Below are 16,084 nucleotides of genomic sequence, written 5' to 3'. Positions count from 1 at the left end.
GTGGACGGTGCGGGTGACAAGGGGGTGACGCGGGTCAGCCCTGGCCCCCCAGCTCACTCCTTTAATGAGGTAGGTAGCCTGAGGAAGGCAAGTCACAAGTCTTTTTGAAGACACAGGAGCCACTTCTCTGTGCACGGTGTGTGTGTGGGGGGGTCCCCATCCGTGCATGCCTGTGGGTGCCACGGTCTGGCCACCAGCCGTGCCCTCAGCAGCCAGGAGCTCACGTCTGCCTGTCCTCAGGGCTGTGGGCTCGTCCCCGTCACTGGAACGGGACCTGACCTGCCCCCTCGACTCTGTGTGTTGCTGGCACAGGTACAGCTGAAGCCCAGGGACTGTCACTGAACCCGGGCCGCCCGTGTGGCCACGTGCTGCTGCTGTTCCCGGGCTGAACGAAGTCGTGTGGTTCAGTGGGGGTCAGAGAGGTGGCCTGAGGGGACGCAGGCCCCGGGAGCTGGGTTCTGGAGCAGAGAGACAGGGTTCTGTCCCCGGGAGACAGGACGCTGGGGCAGAGCGAGGTGGGTGGAGGAGGCGCAGGAAACCACGTGAGGCAGGAGCCGCGAGGGGCAGCGTATGTGCACAGCCTGGGGGCCCAGCGAGGGGGCTGCGGCTTCCCACGTGTCCTTCACTGCGCTCGGCCTTGGTTCCCTTGACAACTGGCTTCCCACCAAGTCCAGCCGGAGGGAGACGGGCAGGCTGCGGTCTGCCAGGTGCGCCCGGCCCTGCCGGCCTTCCGCGGGCAGGTCTGCTCCTGTCCCCTCCTCCCCTCGACCTTCCTGCCCCCAAGAGTCGGGGCCGTGGCCGCTCTCTGGGGCACCTCGCCGTCATTGCTCTGCTCTTCTAGGGTTCCCCACGCCCTCGTGAGCCCCTTCCCATGTCAAAGGCTGTCTGCCGAACCATGGGGAGGGTCCCACTCTCCTGTCTGAAGCCTCCAGACAGAGCAGCCGGGGGGTGAGGCCGAGGGGCAGGGTGAGGGAAGCATTGTGGGCCTCCTCTGGGTCAGTGGCCGGGGCGACATCCTGCCCAGTGGAGACCTGAGTGCGGGTGTCCGGACACAGTGGGGTCGGGGGCTCTGGAGATTGAGGAGAGAGGAAGAGAGGACGCGGCTGGGTTAGTGGAGGAACCAGCAGCGCTCGGGGACGGGTGGGCTCTGAGGGCGGGGGGATCCCGAGGACCCTCGGATCGGAGGCCTCCCCATGCACTCCAGCCGCCTGCACTGTGGCCCCTGTGTGTTTCCATCAGGCCTCATCCAAGCCTGGAACTAAAACCTTATTTATTCACTTGTGCATTTGTCTGCGTCCCCACCGCCGTGTGAGCTCTGTGCTTGGCACACAGTGGTGCTTAATGCATGCCTGTTGCACCTGGAAGCACAGGCTGTCTGGGGGGATCTGGCGCAGCCTCTTGCTGGCTGTGTCGTTTCGCCACCTGAAAATGAGAGCTGTGCTGCTCACCCCCAGGGCTGCCATTGAGATTCCCTCCCCACATGCAGCAGGTGCCCAATTAAGGCACTTTCAGGCTTCCTGTCTGAACCATCCACTCTTCCGGCTGGCTGACGGCGGGTCGGGCAGATGTGTGTGCGAAGCTAGGGCTGGACTCTGTCCATCAGAAGCTCCAGGCCGAGTGGCCAGCAGAAAACAGGCGGGGTTTCCGTGAGTGTGGCCGATAGGCCGCCGCATGCACACCAGAAGCTTCCGCGCTGTGAACCCGTCCACGCCAGGGCCCTGGGGCTCCCAAGTCCGTGAGCGGAGGGGCGCGGCCCTGCTGTGTCCACAAGACATGTATGCACGCTGATGTAGGTTAAGGAAGTCTTTTATGGGGGTGGGCAGTGGGGGCGGAGCCTGGAGACCTCCTCCCGCCCCCCAGCCTTCAGCAGACGCCTCTGGACACCAGCGTTCTCAGAGCTCCGGGCCGTGACACGGCGGGAGATCTGTTAATGGGAGCTCACCAGCCCTGTGGGAGAAAGATCTGGGTGGTAGCGGGCAGGGAGGAGCTGGGGCCCGGCCGTGTGGAGATCCCTGTGGACTTGGCTGGCTCAGGGCCAGAAGGGGGAGAGGGTGTTCCTGAGGCCACGGGGTGAGGCCCTCACGGAGCCAGGCTAGCTCTTGCACACAGGCACGGTTGTCACCTGTCACTTGCTCGCATTTCCATGGTTGTTTAAATTCATTTCCGTTTGGCGGGTGCCGCAGTGGCGGAGGCGGCCCCAAGTTCCTGCGCAGAGCTCAGTCCGTGATGTCCGTGACCTCTGGAATCTGATGCTCGTCCACATCTCCAGGCAAAGCTAATTGTGATGGCAACAATGACACTTTTATTGCCTTCTTTTTTAAAGTTTATCTATTATTAAAAGAATTTTTTTTACTATGTTTGAGAGAAAGAGAAAGAGAGTCAGAGCATGAGCAGGGGAGAGGCAGAGAGAGAGGGAGACACAGAATCTGAAACAGGCTCCAGGCTCTGAGCTGTCAGCATAGAGCCCGATGCAGGGGCGCGAACCTATGAACCGTGAGATTGTGACCTGAGTCAAAGTCAGACGCTTAACTGACTGAGCCACCCAGGCGCCCCTCAAGTTTATTTATTTTGAGAGAGAAAGAAAGAGTCGGGGAGGGTCAGGAGAAGGAGAGAGAGAATCCCAAGCAGGTTCTGTGCTGTCAGCACAGAGCCCAAAGTGGGGCTCGTACCCACGAACTGTGAGATCACGACCCAAGTTGAGATCAAGAGTCAGATGCTTAACCGACTGAGCCACCGAGGTGACAAGGAGACTTTTCAATTGCCTGTGACAGCAAGAAAGAGGACGTTCTCTGTTCAGTATCAGCGTTATGTATTCGGTTTTATTCCCAGCCCCTGAAAGTCACCACCGCCCCCACTGTGAGAGCCCATCCNCGGACCCTGCACTGCTCACAGCACCTGAAGTGTCTGTCGGGACGGAGAACGCGGTGTCGCCAGCCGGTCTGACACCGGGAACGTCACTCCCCGGGAGCCCTGCTAACGATATGTTGCAGGAGCCGGAGCCTCAGGCCCTGTGGCATGGGAAGGTGGCTCTGTTCGCCCTCCTGGGCACCTGATGACTCGAAACGCCTCCGGCCCGCCCACCTGCAGGGGAGAAGGTTGGGGTCCAAANGCACACCCGCCCCCCCCGCCCCCCCGCCCCCCCGCCTCTGGGGCTGCAGGCTCCAGGCTTCCTTCCCCGCCCCCATTCTGTCACGGCTCTAAAGTGTCTCATAGCCCCAGGGAGTGAGTTGACCGGTGGTGACTCACAGATCTGGAAGAAGTAAAACCCATTAAGTTGTCTGTCTTCAGGCACAGTCCTGCTGGCTCCCAAATTGCTCTGTGCCAGCCACTTACAGTCCCCGGTCTTTGGAATCGGGGCCCCCGGGCTCGCAGCCCTCCCAGCAGCTCCCCTACCTCCTGGGAATTGCCTCCTGTTCTTCCTGATTAGGTTCAGACGAGTGGAGGCTGGGGCCCTGGGGTGTCAAGACCAAGGTTGGAGGGACCTTGATGTCTGGTGTCCAGTGTGGACGGACATCAGCGATGGGGACGGGGCTCCGGCTGGGTCTCGGATACAGACACAGCCACGAGCCACCGCAGGAAGCACAGCAGTGACCACCTGCAGGGACAGGCGCTGGGAAGCTGGTCTCCCAGGCTTGCTCAGGGAGCATGGAGTGTTTTGGAATCCAGGGTCAAGTGAGCCTGACCCGAGGCTCTGGCTCTTGGGGCCGAGGGAGCCACCATTTGGGTTGTGCTGCTAGGTGTGCTGTGGCCTGTGTCACCGTCCTTTGGGGTTTTGCGTCTGATTTGTTTGCCATTCATTTCCCAAGTTCATTATGCGTTACTTGGCGTCACGGGTAACAGCCACCCCTACACAGACTCACAGAGGGCACGTCTCGTCTCCCTGGCATTGCTCTCGGCACCGCGGGCATGTAGACCTGGGGGGACCTCAGAGAGGAGTCGCAACCCACCTGGGTCATTACCTGGGACTTTATGGGCGTTATGGCTCCGGGGCCGGGGGCTTCGTCAGCCCTGGGTGCTGTGGTGTAGACCGGGAGTCACGGGGCACAGGTGGCAGCGGGGGCGGGACAGGTGGGGAGGACAGGGTTAGGCATTGGCAAGACGGAGGCTGGATGCGCAGAGGAACTGGAGGGTTTGGTGGGGCAACTGGGGGCGGTGCTTCCAGAGAGACCCAAGGGCTGATGCCACGGGACTGGACGGACCTGTGTTGGTGGTGGTAACAGGGCATCTGGGGGAGAGGCAGGACCTGGTGGTCACCACCACACGCACGCTGGGACCAGCCCTGGGGCCCTTTGCAGGGGGAGCCCTGTCCCCACCGGCCCGCGCTGACCCCTCTGCTCTGCTTCCCACGCAGCTCACACACGGACAGAAGGTGGCGCTCCTGTCCATCACTTACATCGGCTGCTCGCTGTCCGTGGTCTGCCTGGTGCTCACGCTGGTCACCTTCGCCATGCTCTCGTGAGTCATCCTCCACTCTGAGCCCTGGTGGAAGTGTCAGCGCCTCCCTGCCCCACTTTGATTTCCCTCTGGCGTTTGTGCTCACGCGTGGCAGATGCCCGGTCCCAGTGAGATTCTCTACATCCTGCATTACAGCTAGACAGCTGTTCCAAAGTTACTTTCCATTGAGATCTAGGATGCAGGGAGGGGTCGGGGGTGCGAGGGAGGAGGGGGGAGAGAGGGAAGGGAGACTGTGGGATTGGAGGACGCCCTGCTTTAGTGAGGCTGGAAAATTCTGGAAGGGCCTCCATTCCACAGGCTTCCTGACCCTTGGACTGGCAAGAGCCAGAACCGAGGACCTCCTACCCCGAGATACCAAAGCTGTGGCTCCGTAAGGGGTCTCTGGAGAGGCCGGAAGGTGCTTTTCCAGGAGGCCTCTGGCCCTCCTGGCGGAAGCCACATCTGGCCAGAGCTCAGGGGGTCTGTGCAGCCCCCAGGGGGCAGGGGGCAACTGAATCCCTTGGTGCCCCTTTCTGAACTGGGACAGGAAACTGAATCAAACCCTGTTCACGGGCAGACGATAGTGACGACACCCAGGTAGCTGCCCGGGCTGTGGCTTCACACCTGGGGTGTGGGGAGCTTATCTCCCCCACCTCCTCTGCAGGGGGGACGATGCTCCAGGGGTTCCTCTGGGAGCCCTGTGTCCCTCCTCGCCTGCCCTGGTCTCCTGAGGACACCTGCCCCTGGCCTGGCTGTGACTGCAGGGTCCCAGGGCCGGGGGCTGCAGCATGGTCAGCAGGGAGAGGCTTTCAGCCCTCCAGAACTCTGGGAACAGGGGGAGCGGGGCCGGTGGCATCCACGGCAGGCAGGAGCCAGGCCCCGTGTGAGCTGGGACATTCGTTCTTCGGTCTGTCATCCGTCAGCTTTGCTCGGGAGCCCACACGCAGGAGCACGCGCTTCCTGGCCAGCAATGCCAAGGGAGGTGAGAGGTGCTACTTTCCTGGCAGGAAGTCCTCCCCAAGGGCAGACTTGGGAGGCGTGGCTGGTGCCAGGGCCCGAGCCTGGAGGCGGCTGGGTGTTTGAGAGCCAGGAGAGGGCACTGTGAGCAGGAGTAGGAACGAGGAACGAGGTGGGTCAGAGCAGGAGCCAAAGGGGAAGCAGGGGGCAGGCTGTGCAGGGGTGAGCCCCATGGAAGGAGCTGGCTGGTTTCCAAGAGCAATAGGGAGCCACTGAGGTTCCGCAGTGGGGAGTGACTGCATCTGGGTGGGCTTCATAAAGTCCTCTTTGGCAGCCCTTGGCAGGGGGGGGGGGGGGGGATGATAGGGAGCAGCTGTGTCCGGCCCAGCCTCACCCCTGCACGTCTGCCCTCAGCTCAGTCAGCACCATCCGGAATCAGCGCTACCACATCCACGCCAACTTGTCCTTCGCTGTTCTCGTGGCCCAGATCCTCCTGCTCATCAGCTTCAGCTTCAAGCCTGGCACAGTGAGTAGCCCCTCTGTCCCTCCCCGCCTCCCTCTGATGTCTGGCACCTTATGCTGCTTCTTGGACTCAGATCCCCCAGGCAGGGCAGGGGCTCGTCCAGGAGAGGCAAAGAAGGCATGGCTGGGCTGGGCTCTCTGCTCACCATCGGCTCAGCAGGGAAGGTGCTGGTGCTCCAGCGCGGCCCAGGGCCCTGGCAGCATGGGGGACACGATGTGGGGAGCTGACGCAGGCCGGCCCTCCACTCCTTGAGCCTGGCCGGGCTGTGCAGCCCTAATCTCCTGCTTAAGAGCTGTGGGAGTCAGGTTCCCCCGACTTGCTCACAGTGACAGGTGGCCTGAGCTCTGTGGCGGATGTTGAGTGACCGTGGGTGTCGGTCCCAGAGCAGATGGTGGGTGGCCGGCGCCCCCAGGAAGGGGACGCAGAGACGGAGCTGTGCAGGCCTGACACTTGCCTCTGACGTGCACGTGGGGCAGATTAGGGACCTCCAGCCGCGCCCCGGGAAACCAGGTGCCGTCGGGAGAATGAGCTGATTGGGGAGCACTGTGAGAGCAGAGCTTGGAGCGCACGACGTAATCGTGCCGTTTCTGTCTTCAATTCNGAGGTGAAGAAAGGAGGGGGAGGTGGGGATGGGATGGGGAAGATGTGTGGAGTACATGGGGATGGGGTGGGGGAGGCAGGGGTAGGAAGTGGCAGATTGGGATGGGATGGGGCAGACTGGAGTAGGTTGGATGTGATTTCATCTTCATATGACACACCTCCAAGAAGCCAGATGCTCTTAGACTTGAACTTCCCCATGCTCTCTTCCAAAAAAAAAAAAAAAAAAAACTGTTCCCATGGTGAGTGCGTTGGACTTCCCTGTGCTAATGGCATGTATCCCCCATACCTGGGACGAGCCACTGCGGCTCAGGAGCTGCGGCAGGGACCGTGTCTCATTTCTCTGGGACTGGCACCCCAGCACTAGAGTGTGGCCCTCGCAGGGGTGGGCAGCCTCTGACGTCAGCCTGCCTCTTGCAGCACGGAGCCTCTGCCCTGCGAGTACCCTGAGGTGAGGGCAGTCAGGGCCGGTGTCCTCAGCCAGGCATCACGGGGACGGGTCCTGCGCGCAGCACGTGGCGGCTGGATGGAAGAAGGGAGGTCTGGTGGCTGCTGCTCATACCTGGAATAGAGCTTCTGCAGGAGAAACGCAGGCGGCCCACCCCCGTGAGATAGTGTAGCTCTCAATGGGCCCAGGGCGGGGGAGCCTTGTCTCCTTGGGGTGGAGCAAGTCGTGGCTCAATGGCCACAGACCCTCTCTTCTTACCAAGACTCAGTAGGTTTTCTTGAATAAGGTTTTCCCAGTTTGTTGAATGCTGTTAGGAAAACACACAGAGACTTTCAATGGTTGTGGGGCTTTTAGGCTACTTTTCACCAGTTAGGATTGTCTCCCTGAGGAGTATGTGCAGCAGATCATGGCTTCATTCTGGAAGTCCCCCTCCCCACTGACTGGACTCGGTGAGCTTCCTTGTTGCCCACCACACCCCCAGGAGTCCCTGCTTCCTGCCAGAGTCTGTGTAGAGTGGGCCGTGTCACCTGACATTCTTGCATCTGCTGGAAACGTTCACTGACCGTTAGGGACCTGCTACTTGTTCCTGGTTTTCTTCACCCAGATTTAGTTTTCACAGTCTTCGTTGTGCAAGGAGAAGAGAAACATCTTTAGCTTGTGCCTGGAGCTGCTTGATGTAATACATTTGGGGTGCGGTGGAGGTGCGCCCTGCACCCTCCCGGCCTCCGCAGCCACCTCCCAGGTGCTGGGGCCACGCGGAAGCTGCCTGTGATGGCCGGGATGTCCCACGTCCCGCTGTGAGTGCCCCAGAGCCTGTGCGACCCTGGGCTCTTATTTGGGCTGCAGTATTAGAGGAAAAAATCAATTATTTGTACCCATATTTAAAAATTGAGAGATTTTATATAAACCATAGAGGTCTTCCGAAAAGTGAGGCAGTCTGGGAATCCCAAGTTTATAATCCTGTCCGACAGCGTTGTCTGGGACCACAGTCCCTGCGGGTGCCTGGGCAAGCGGCCCCTGACGGAAGCTGTCTGCACAGAGAGCACCAGGCAGGGGTCCCTGGCGTCCCCGGCATCCCCGGCAGCTTTCCCATCGCTCATTTCCTCAGGGCTTACGAACGGCATCTTTCATTCTGGTTGGGGTGGAGTTCGCTTTGCGCTGCAGTAAAGGCAGTCTGCGGGCGGCGGGGCCTCTCGACCTTCAGTTACTAATTAGGAAGGAGCCAGAGGCTGACCCAGGGCGCAGGGACACCCCGCCGAGGGGGGCGCCTCTCACGGAGGCTTCTTCCCACCGCGTCCTCCCCGGTCTTGAAACCCTGGGCACTGTGTTTCAAAGCCAAGTAGGGGGGAAGGTGTTGAATCAAGGACATACCTTGAGGTTCTGGTAGATGTTAAGCCCTAGTTAGGACTTGTGAGGTGAGTGAACAAGAGAGGGGACCATGGTAAACATGTACAAGTTTACACATCCGTGCGGCGGACGTGTCCCTCTGAGTACACGCTCGGAAGTGAGAGACATGCAGCCTGCTTTCTTTTTCTCTGTCACAACTTAATTCCGTGAGCTCCCACATATTTGGGGCACGTACCTAACTGTAGTTAATTCTGGACCCCCCTTGCCCTCGGCTGATCTGGAGCTCTAGGAGCTGGCGTGAGGGTGAGCTACAGGTGTGCGGGCCAGGGCCGCCCGCGGGTACAGATAGGCAGGTGCGCGGGCCAGGGCCACCCCTGGGTGCAGAGAGCCAGGTGTGTGGGCCAGCGCCACCCCTGGGTGCAGAGAGGCAGGTGCCTGGGCCAGGGCCACTGGGCAGCGTCCAGCTCTCCTTGCCAGAAAGCTGCACATCTCTACTTCCTGTTTCTGCTCCGTATCCCTAGCAGCCGTGGCAGTGGGAGGGGCAGTCCCCGTGCTGGAGGGGTCGCTGCCTGGAGCCGGTGCTGGCTGCTGGGAGAGAAAATGTGGACATGGAGGGGCGTCACACTGGAAGTTAAATGCTCAGCCCAGAGAGGCATGTGTCACTTCTGTCCACACCCCACGGCCCAAATGAGCATGGTGGCCCCAACGGCCTTGAGGCAATGTGTGCAAACCTTCCACATGCCCAGAGAAGCATCCAGAAGCCTGTGACAGGTGGCACTGGGGACTCAGGCAGAAAGTCAGACCACTTGTCTCCTGGCTGCCTCTCCTGTTCTTTCTGAGACCCTCTCCCTCAGCTCTTTGCTCTGTCCTGGCTGCCAGCTGCCTCCACCCCTCCTGGGACATCAGGGGGCCCACGCCACCAGCATGGTCCCTTGGAGGGTCACCTCATTCCAAAGAGAGCGCATCTTCAACTCTGTGAAGTAAACGTCCATGTGAGGGCTGGAGGGACCCCACATTGTCTGCAGAAGCCGTCATGACCCTACACTTGGGATCTGAGTTTCTGGTAACTGCAGCAGTGGAAGAGGGACCAGAGTTGGTGAATACCAGTGCACGTGATTATAGGGATGGGCTCACACGTCGGACACCTCATTATTCACACACACGGCCGCATCACATGGGGTCCTCACAACAGCCTGGGGACCCGGGTTCTCTTCTGTGCATACTGTGGAGGCTCAGAGAGGGTCAGGCACTTCCTGGAGGCCACACAGCAGGTCTGGGCGGCCCCGGGGACAGAACCACCCACGGCCCCAGAGCCCAAGATTTGCCTGCCGGCTGCTTCCTGCCTCCTCATCCTCCCACCTCTGATCACACGCGCTCAGCCGGGGGCTGGGCTCCTGCCGTGGTGCCTTGGAGCCCGCAGAGAGCGGGGCGCCCTCTTCACAGGGAGGCCCTCCGTCACTGCCCCGGGGGCGGCCCCAGCCCTCCAGCATCTTCTTTGGGACCAAACGAGCTGTGAGTGCTTAAAATGCACCTTTCGCTCCTCCGTTGTACTTTGGGCAGCAAAGGGATGCCAGCCACCGACGCAGGCTGGGACCGGGAACAGGAGGGCCCGGAGCAAAGGCCTTGACCGCTGAGGCTGAAAATCCCTCCCCAGAGGTACCTCCAGTCCTGGCGGCACCTTCCAGAACCCACCGGGACGGGTCCCTGTGCCCGCTTGCTGCCCCGTGGACCCAGAGGGAGGATGACCCTCAGTCTGCATTTGGTCAGCGAGGCTGGGGCACTAGGTGGCTGATGGCGCCTGGGGTTCGATGCCCCGCCCCGGGCCCCTCGCCACCTCAGGTGCCATATGATCTCCGCACACCAGGTGCGCCAGGTGGCAAGGGTGCCCTGGGCCGTGTGTGGACACTGGGGCCACGGTGAGAGGCCCCTGGCCTGCCTGCCTCTCCTGGAGGCGGTGGGGCTCCTTCGTGGGCTGGTGGCTTTCCAGCTTGGACGTTGTGGAACGCACTTGGGCCGTTTCGACGTTAGAGCAATGGCTCCGAGCTAGGACAGCTCTCTAAGAACTCCTATTCCAGGACATTGCTCAAGACTGAGATCAGAAGGGCAGGGAGGCCGCCGCTGTGAGGCACTGGGCAGAGCCAGGGGCACGTGTGCCTCGCCTTCCTCTGGGGCCCTGTAGGCTCAGCACAGGCGGGCGGGTCCCAACATGCAGTCACCACCCCCAGCCTCTGTTCGGGGTAGCAAGCGAAATGCAGCCTCGTTTTCAGCAGCCCTCCCTCTCTGTGTCCCCGGCCACCGGGTGGGTGGATCCTTTGCTGTCCGTCCCCTTGGCCCACCCTCCAGGGCAGGGGAGAGGCTGCTGTGCTGGTGTGGGTCCGACAGAGGCCCCCCGGGAGGCGCTGCTCTTCTGGCAGCCAGAGCAGGTTGTTTTCAGAAACGGGCTTGGATTCATAAGGGATGTGATTCAGAGTTTGTGTGTACGTGTGTGTGTGCACGTGAGTGTGCAGGTCAGTGTGAATGCGAGTTAGCCCTTGGTTTAGACTGAAGCTCCGGGAGGCAGGGGCAGCCCCGTGCTCTCGGCACTTAGCTCTCACTCTGTACATGCACCAGGCGTACACGCACCAGGCGTAAATGAACGAGGGACTTGCTGAGTAAAGGGGACTGAAGCACGCGCCATGATTTCCTGCTCTCATTTCCCACAGGTTTTCCTCTCCTGATTTTCATCATTTCATTATCATTTGCCATGAACAGTTACGGAACAAGTACAAAGTAAGTGACGGGGGCCTCCCTGCGTGTGACAGGACTTTCACGGGAAAGACCCCTGTGAGGGACCCCGGGCCGTGGCTCTGTCTTTACAGGGCCGGCCTCCCCAGGCCCTGCAGGAAGGGCAGCCCAGGAGGGTGGGAACAGCCCCAGCTGCACCCAGGCTTTGTCCTACCTGGCATCGTCACACCTGGGCATTGTCACACGCAGCATTGTCCCACCCAGCGAGGCTTGGGGGGCTCCCCGAGTTTCCTGAGAGGACAGGGACGTGTAGAATTCCGCAAGGACATGTGGGAAGACGCTCCTCTCTGTAGCTGCCCCTGTCCTGCCCCGGGCAGCCCTGCACCTGGCGGGGAGCCGCTCAGGCTCGCTGTGTTTCACGGAAATGCTGCCTCCGCAGAGCAGCTGCGAACGGGCACTCACAGGGCTATGTCCCGTCTCAGGGAACGCCTGTGTCCTGGTCCTGGAGGTGTTCAGGGAAGACTCGGGGCAGAGAGGTACCTGGGAGTGGACCTGGGTCCCCTGACCCCTCTGGGCCTGTTTCCTTGTCTGGGTGTGGGAGTCATCGTGGTTCCTTCTGGAGGGGGTGCTGTGAGGGTGAGCCGGGATGCAGGCCTGGGGGTTGGTGAGCTGGGGGCCCTGTGCTGCTCAGGGAGCGGTGTTAGAGCGAGGCCACCCCGCGGGACATGCACACCAGGTGAGGTGAGGACTGTGCCCTGCACCTGCCTGACCCCGGCCAGTGGGCAGGACCCCTGGGGCCGTCCCCAGGTCTGTGGGCGCACTCTCCCGGGGAACCCCAGGCTCCTGGCCGTCCTGACGCTCTGGGAAGAAACGACATTGCAGGGGACTCGAGCTCCTGGATTCCCGGCTGGGACAGCTGGACACATTCCCTAGACGAACTGGACCCCGCATCCCAGATGAGGCTTCTCTGGAAATCAGGGCACTTGCTAGGGTCCAGGGAGCCTTTTCGCTCAGTTAGGGGGTGCTGCCGGGAGGTGTGATGGACCCTTAGCTCGGAGCTGAGGGGAATGGTCAGGACCGTGTCACCTGCGGACTCCTCAGCGCTCTGAGTCCCTGCAGAAGGGGCCTGTTAGTCAGGTCTGTGTTTGAAACGCTCTAGAACAAAGGCCCTGCTGAAGGTCAGTTCGTTTATTTTTCGTAGTAAAATTAAAACCTCTTTTGGTTTTGGGCCAGACTCTGCAGAGGTTATGATTTTTCCCACTGACTAAGGGGCCTGTAAAAGCCTTTTCCCTGAGGTGGAACATTTGAACCAAAACTGAGAGGCCGGAGGTCGTCATGGGTAGGGTGCAGGGACATCAGCTGGGGTTCACTGTGATTCTGGCTGTTCAGACTGACCCCTTAGTGGACAAACATCCTGCCTTAGCACCTGCCCCGGCAGACGTGACCAGCCCGGGGGCCCAGGGACGGTTGTGTGGAGGTAACACCGTCTTTCCGTCCACAGCTGCTGGCTCTCCATCAACAGCGGCGCCGTCTGGGCCTTCGTGGCCCCTGCCCTGTCCGTCATTGTGGTAAGTCCCACCTGTGGGTGCGAGTGTCCAGACACCGTGGGCCCTGGGACCCCATCTGCAACCTGTCGCAGGTCACTGCGTGCACCCCAGGACCCCCGTCCCCAGATGGCTTGCCGGGAGGTGCGGGTGCCTGCAGCCTGCCAGGGTCAGTGTGCGTCGCGGGGTCTTCCCTGCGAGTTCTCGCCGCTCCTTGTCTTCGTGGCCCCAGCAGGGACCTTCGTGCGCGCCTCGGGAGCCACACTGCAGAGTTCCCGAAATCCTGGGGTACAGAGAACTCGACCCGAGGAGCTGGTGACCTCCCAAGTGGGCCCGCTGGCCGCTCTGCCTGGCCCAGCGCTCAAGGGAGGCTGCCACCTCCGGCGGGCAGCTCGGGGCTCAGGCGGCTCCAGGCTCAGGCGGGCGGCTCCGGGCTCAGGCGGCTCCAGGCTCCGGCAGGNGGGGTCTCGTGGAATTCTAAAAACAGCTTTCATTGTTCTTGCTGTTGTTCTTCCTGTGTTTCCCGCAAAAGTCTCTGGATTGAGTTTTATCGTTTCTGATGCGCCCGGCTTAGAGTGCGTAGATCCGGGGCTGCTCACTGTGCCCAGAGGAGGGAGTTCTCTAATTGGCCAGTTCACCAGACTAGTGGAATGGAGTGCTCTGATTGGCCAGCCTGCACTGGAGTTAGAAGAGTAGAGTGTTCTGATTGGCCAGTCCTCACCGGAGCTAGCTGAATGGAGCACTCTGATTGGCAGGCCTGGGTCACGGCTCTAGCCCTGGGGCAGGAGCTGGGGGTCAACCTTCCCCGGAAGCAGTAGACTCTGGGTGGGGGAGGAAGTGCCCCGAGAAAGTCCGGGTGTGGTCCCCAGAGGAGGAACAGCTCACGCATGGGATGGGGCTCCCCCTTCAGTGTGGGGACATCCCGCGCGCCCCCACCTCCTGGTCCGGGCCCCGCGTCTTCCTGCTGGGGGACACCGGGGGCAGCGTTAGCCACGCCTGGCCAGATCCCCGTTCTTCAGAGGAGGGTTCCGGGGTGCCCGCACCCATGGTTTCCCGTGAAGTTAGCATGAATAGTGGGGGCGCGGGCAGACGGGCGTCTTTCCCCTCAGGGGTCACGTGCTTTTACACCACATCCTGTGGCCCTTGAAGTAGCTGCTGACAGATGGCACTTACTGCTTCGTGGGGGGTGAGCCCGGGCACGGGGGCGGGTAGGGCGACAAGCCCTGGCCCCGGAGGGCATCGGTGTTAGTGTGGGTGTCGGCCTCCCCCCGCCTCGTTCCTCCCTCCTTCCTCCCCCCTTTTTCCCCCCCTCTCCTTACCCTGCCCTCCGCCCTCCCCAGAGACACAGGCCATGCTGAACCCCCGTAAGGAGAAAAGGCTCAGTGATGTCAGCAGGTCACGTGCTCAGTGACGTCAGCGGGTGCTCTCCGGGGCCCGTGGCCTCTGTGCTGGCCGCACCCGAGGCAGGTTTCCTGGCGGAGACACAGCGGAGTCAGCGCTTTGCAGATCCGCAGATCCTCCGGGTCGGCCGGGGTCAAGGAGGGAGATGCTGTTGCCAGTGGTCACAGGAAGTCCCGGGTCAGGCTCTGATTGGCTGCTAGGGGTCACATGTCTGTCCCAGAGCCAGTCACTGAGGAGGTGGCTGATTGGCCAGAGCAGTATCACGTGACTGCTCTGGAGGTTGTCCGGAAAGCCGTGGGGAGCTGTGCCCTGCACCCTGTCCAGTACCTGGGTGCGTGTTTGGTGTGAGGCCTGGTGGGGGATGGGGTGTCTCTGTCATCCCATCTGGGTGTCTGCCCCCAGGTGAAGGGCGCTCACCAGGAAGGGAGGGTCCACAGAAGGGCCTCCCCACACCCTTGCTGCTCACCCTGTGCAAATCCACAGTGTGTAATCTCCATGGCCCCATGTGGGACCCCAGAACATACACTCGCCAGGCCCCTGGGCCAGGAACCTGGGACACACTTTCCATGTGCACGTCTGCCCCGGGACCCCAGGACACACCCTCCATGGGCACCGCCCCCCCAATGGGTGCCAGGACACACTCCGTGTGCACCACCTGACTGGGACCCCAGGACACACCCTCCATGGGCACCCCCCACACTGGGCCCCCAGGATGTGTCTCTGCACACCCCAGGGTGCTCACCAGACCGTGGCGCTGTCTGTGAGCTGCTGCCTTTGAAGGGTGTGGAATCCTGCCTTAGTTGGGGGGACACGGATGCTGACAGGTGAGGGAGGGGACGCCTCCCAGACTCCTGTCCCTCACTGTCCTTGTTCACTGCCTCCCCCATCTGTCATCCCAGCCGGCCATCTGAGGACAGTTCACCCCTGCAGGCAGTCAGCGGGCCTGCTCCTCCCTGCATGGAGCGGGGGTCTTATGAATCCCCTGCTCTCCCCCCCGACTCCCCAGCTGCCGATTTTAGAGCTCACCTGGCTCTGTTCCAGGCTCCTTGGCACCAGCTGGGCCGTGGGCCCTGGTGGGTAATTAGAAGCAAATGTGAGGGAAGATGCTGGCGGACTTGTTTACTCCTTCCTAATTAACATTCTGCAGACGGCGCTCACGCGGCACAGAAGTGCGGCTTTCCAGAGGGACAAGATGAGGGATGCCATGTGGTGTCACCCGTGTCGGGGGTGAGAGGGACAGCGGGCGGTGCCCACCCCCCACACGAGCCCTGCCGTTCCGTAGGATCGACTCGGCTCCCCCTCCATGCCCATCTTCCGCCGGGTGACACATGCTTCGGGGTGATGATGGGGATGATTTCCTTCCTTTGTGTGGCCCTGAGAGTCTCCTAGGTCCTCCGTGGCCATGGAGCCGAGCCTCTGTGCTGGAGGAGGGGCATGGGAGGCCCAGGCTGTGGCCGGGCAGGGCTCTGGGGGGAGGGCTGGGGAGCAGGGAGAGGGGGCGCCTCCTCGCATGATCCCCTGTGGCCCTGGCTGTGCCCCGGCGCTTGGGCCAGCCTGTTGGGGCTACTGCTCTGACTGTGGACACGTTTGCCCTGTGGCGGCCGGAGCTCAGAGGAGCCAGTGGGGTGAGGCCGGGTATTTACCCTCAGGCTCCTTTTTTTTTTTAAATAAAATATATATTTTTTAATGTTTATTTATGTTTGAGAGAATAAGTGTGAGCATCAGAGGGGCAGAGAGAGGAGGACAGAGGAGCAGAAGCAGACTGTTCACTGACAGCAGAGAGTCGCCCGCGGGGCCCAAACTCATGAACTGTGACATCGTGACCTGAGCCGAAGTTGGGCGCTCAACTGACCGAGCCCCCCAGGCTCCTTGTGCAGGCCTGCGGGCAGCCAGGGCTGCTCCGTCCACCGTAGGCCGTGCCCTGGCCACAGCCCCAGCCACAGCGCTCCTTGGGTCACTCTGCAACACAGGGACCCAGCAGCGTCTGCTCCTTGGGTGCTGACCCACATGTGCACACCCGTCCCCGTCCCCTCAGTCCTTCTGTGTCCAGGAGGGGTGGCAGGCGCTGCTGGGCGTATTTCCCTGCTGGCAGCAGGCTCTGGTCCTCCC

General features: G+C 61.5%; 1 protein-coding gene across 1 annotated transcript in view; it reads left to right on the top strand.

Moving 5' to 3' along the window:
* ADGRD1 (adhesion G protein-coupled receptor D1) overlaps nucleotides 1-16,084 on the top strand; it is a 121,247-nt gene that overhangs the window by 91,978 nt on the left and 13,185 nt on the right. The window contains exons 17-21 of the mRNA XM_077761709.1: nucleotides 4,352-4,455; nucleotides 5,806-5,917; nucleotides 10,171-10,222; nucleotides 11,009-11,075; nucleotides 12,532-12,598. Coding sequence (XP_077617835.1) covers nucleotides 4,352-4,455; nucleotides 5,806-5,917; nucleotides 10,171-10,222; nucleotides 11,009-11,075; nucleotides 12,532-12,598 — 402 coding nt within the window. The remainder of the gene's footprint in view (nucleotides 1-4,351; nucleotides 4,456-5,805; nucleotides 5,918-10,170; nucleotides 10,223-11,008; nucleotides 11,076-12,531; nucleotides 12,599-16,084) is intronic.

The sequence above is a fragment of the Crocuta crocuta genome, unplaced genomic scaffold (assembly GCF_008692635.1).
Source record: "Crocuta crocuta isolate KB4526 unplaced genomic scaffold, BGI_CrCroc_1.0 scaffold862, whole genome shotgun sequence".
NCBI classification, from domain to species: Eukaryota; Metazoa; Chordata; class Mammalia; order Carnivora; family Hyaenidae; genus Crocuta; species Crocuta crocuta.
This window is presented reverse-complemented; position numbering and strand designations above follow the sequence as displayed.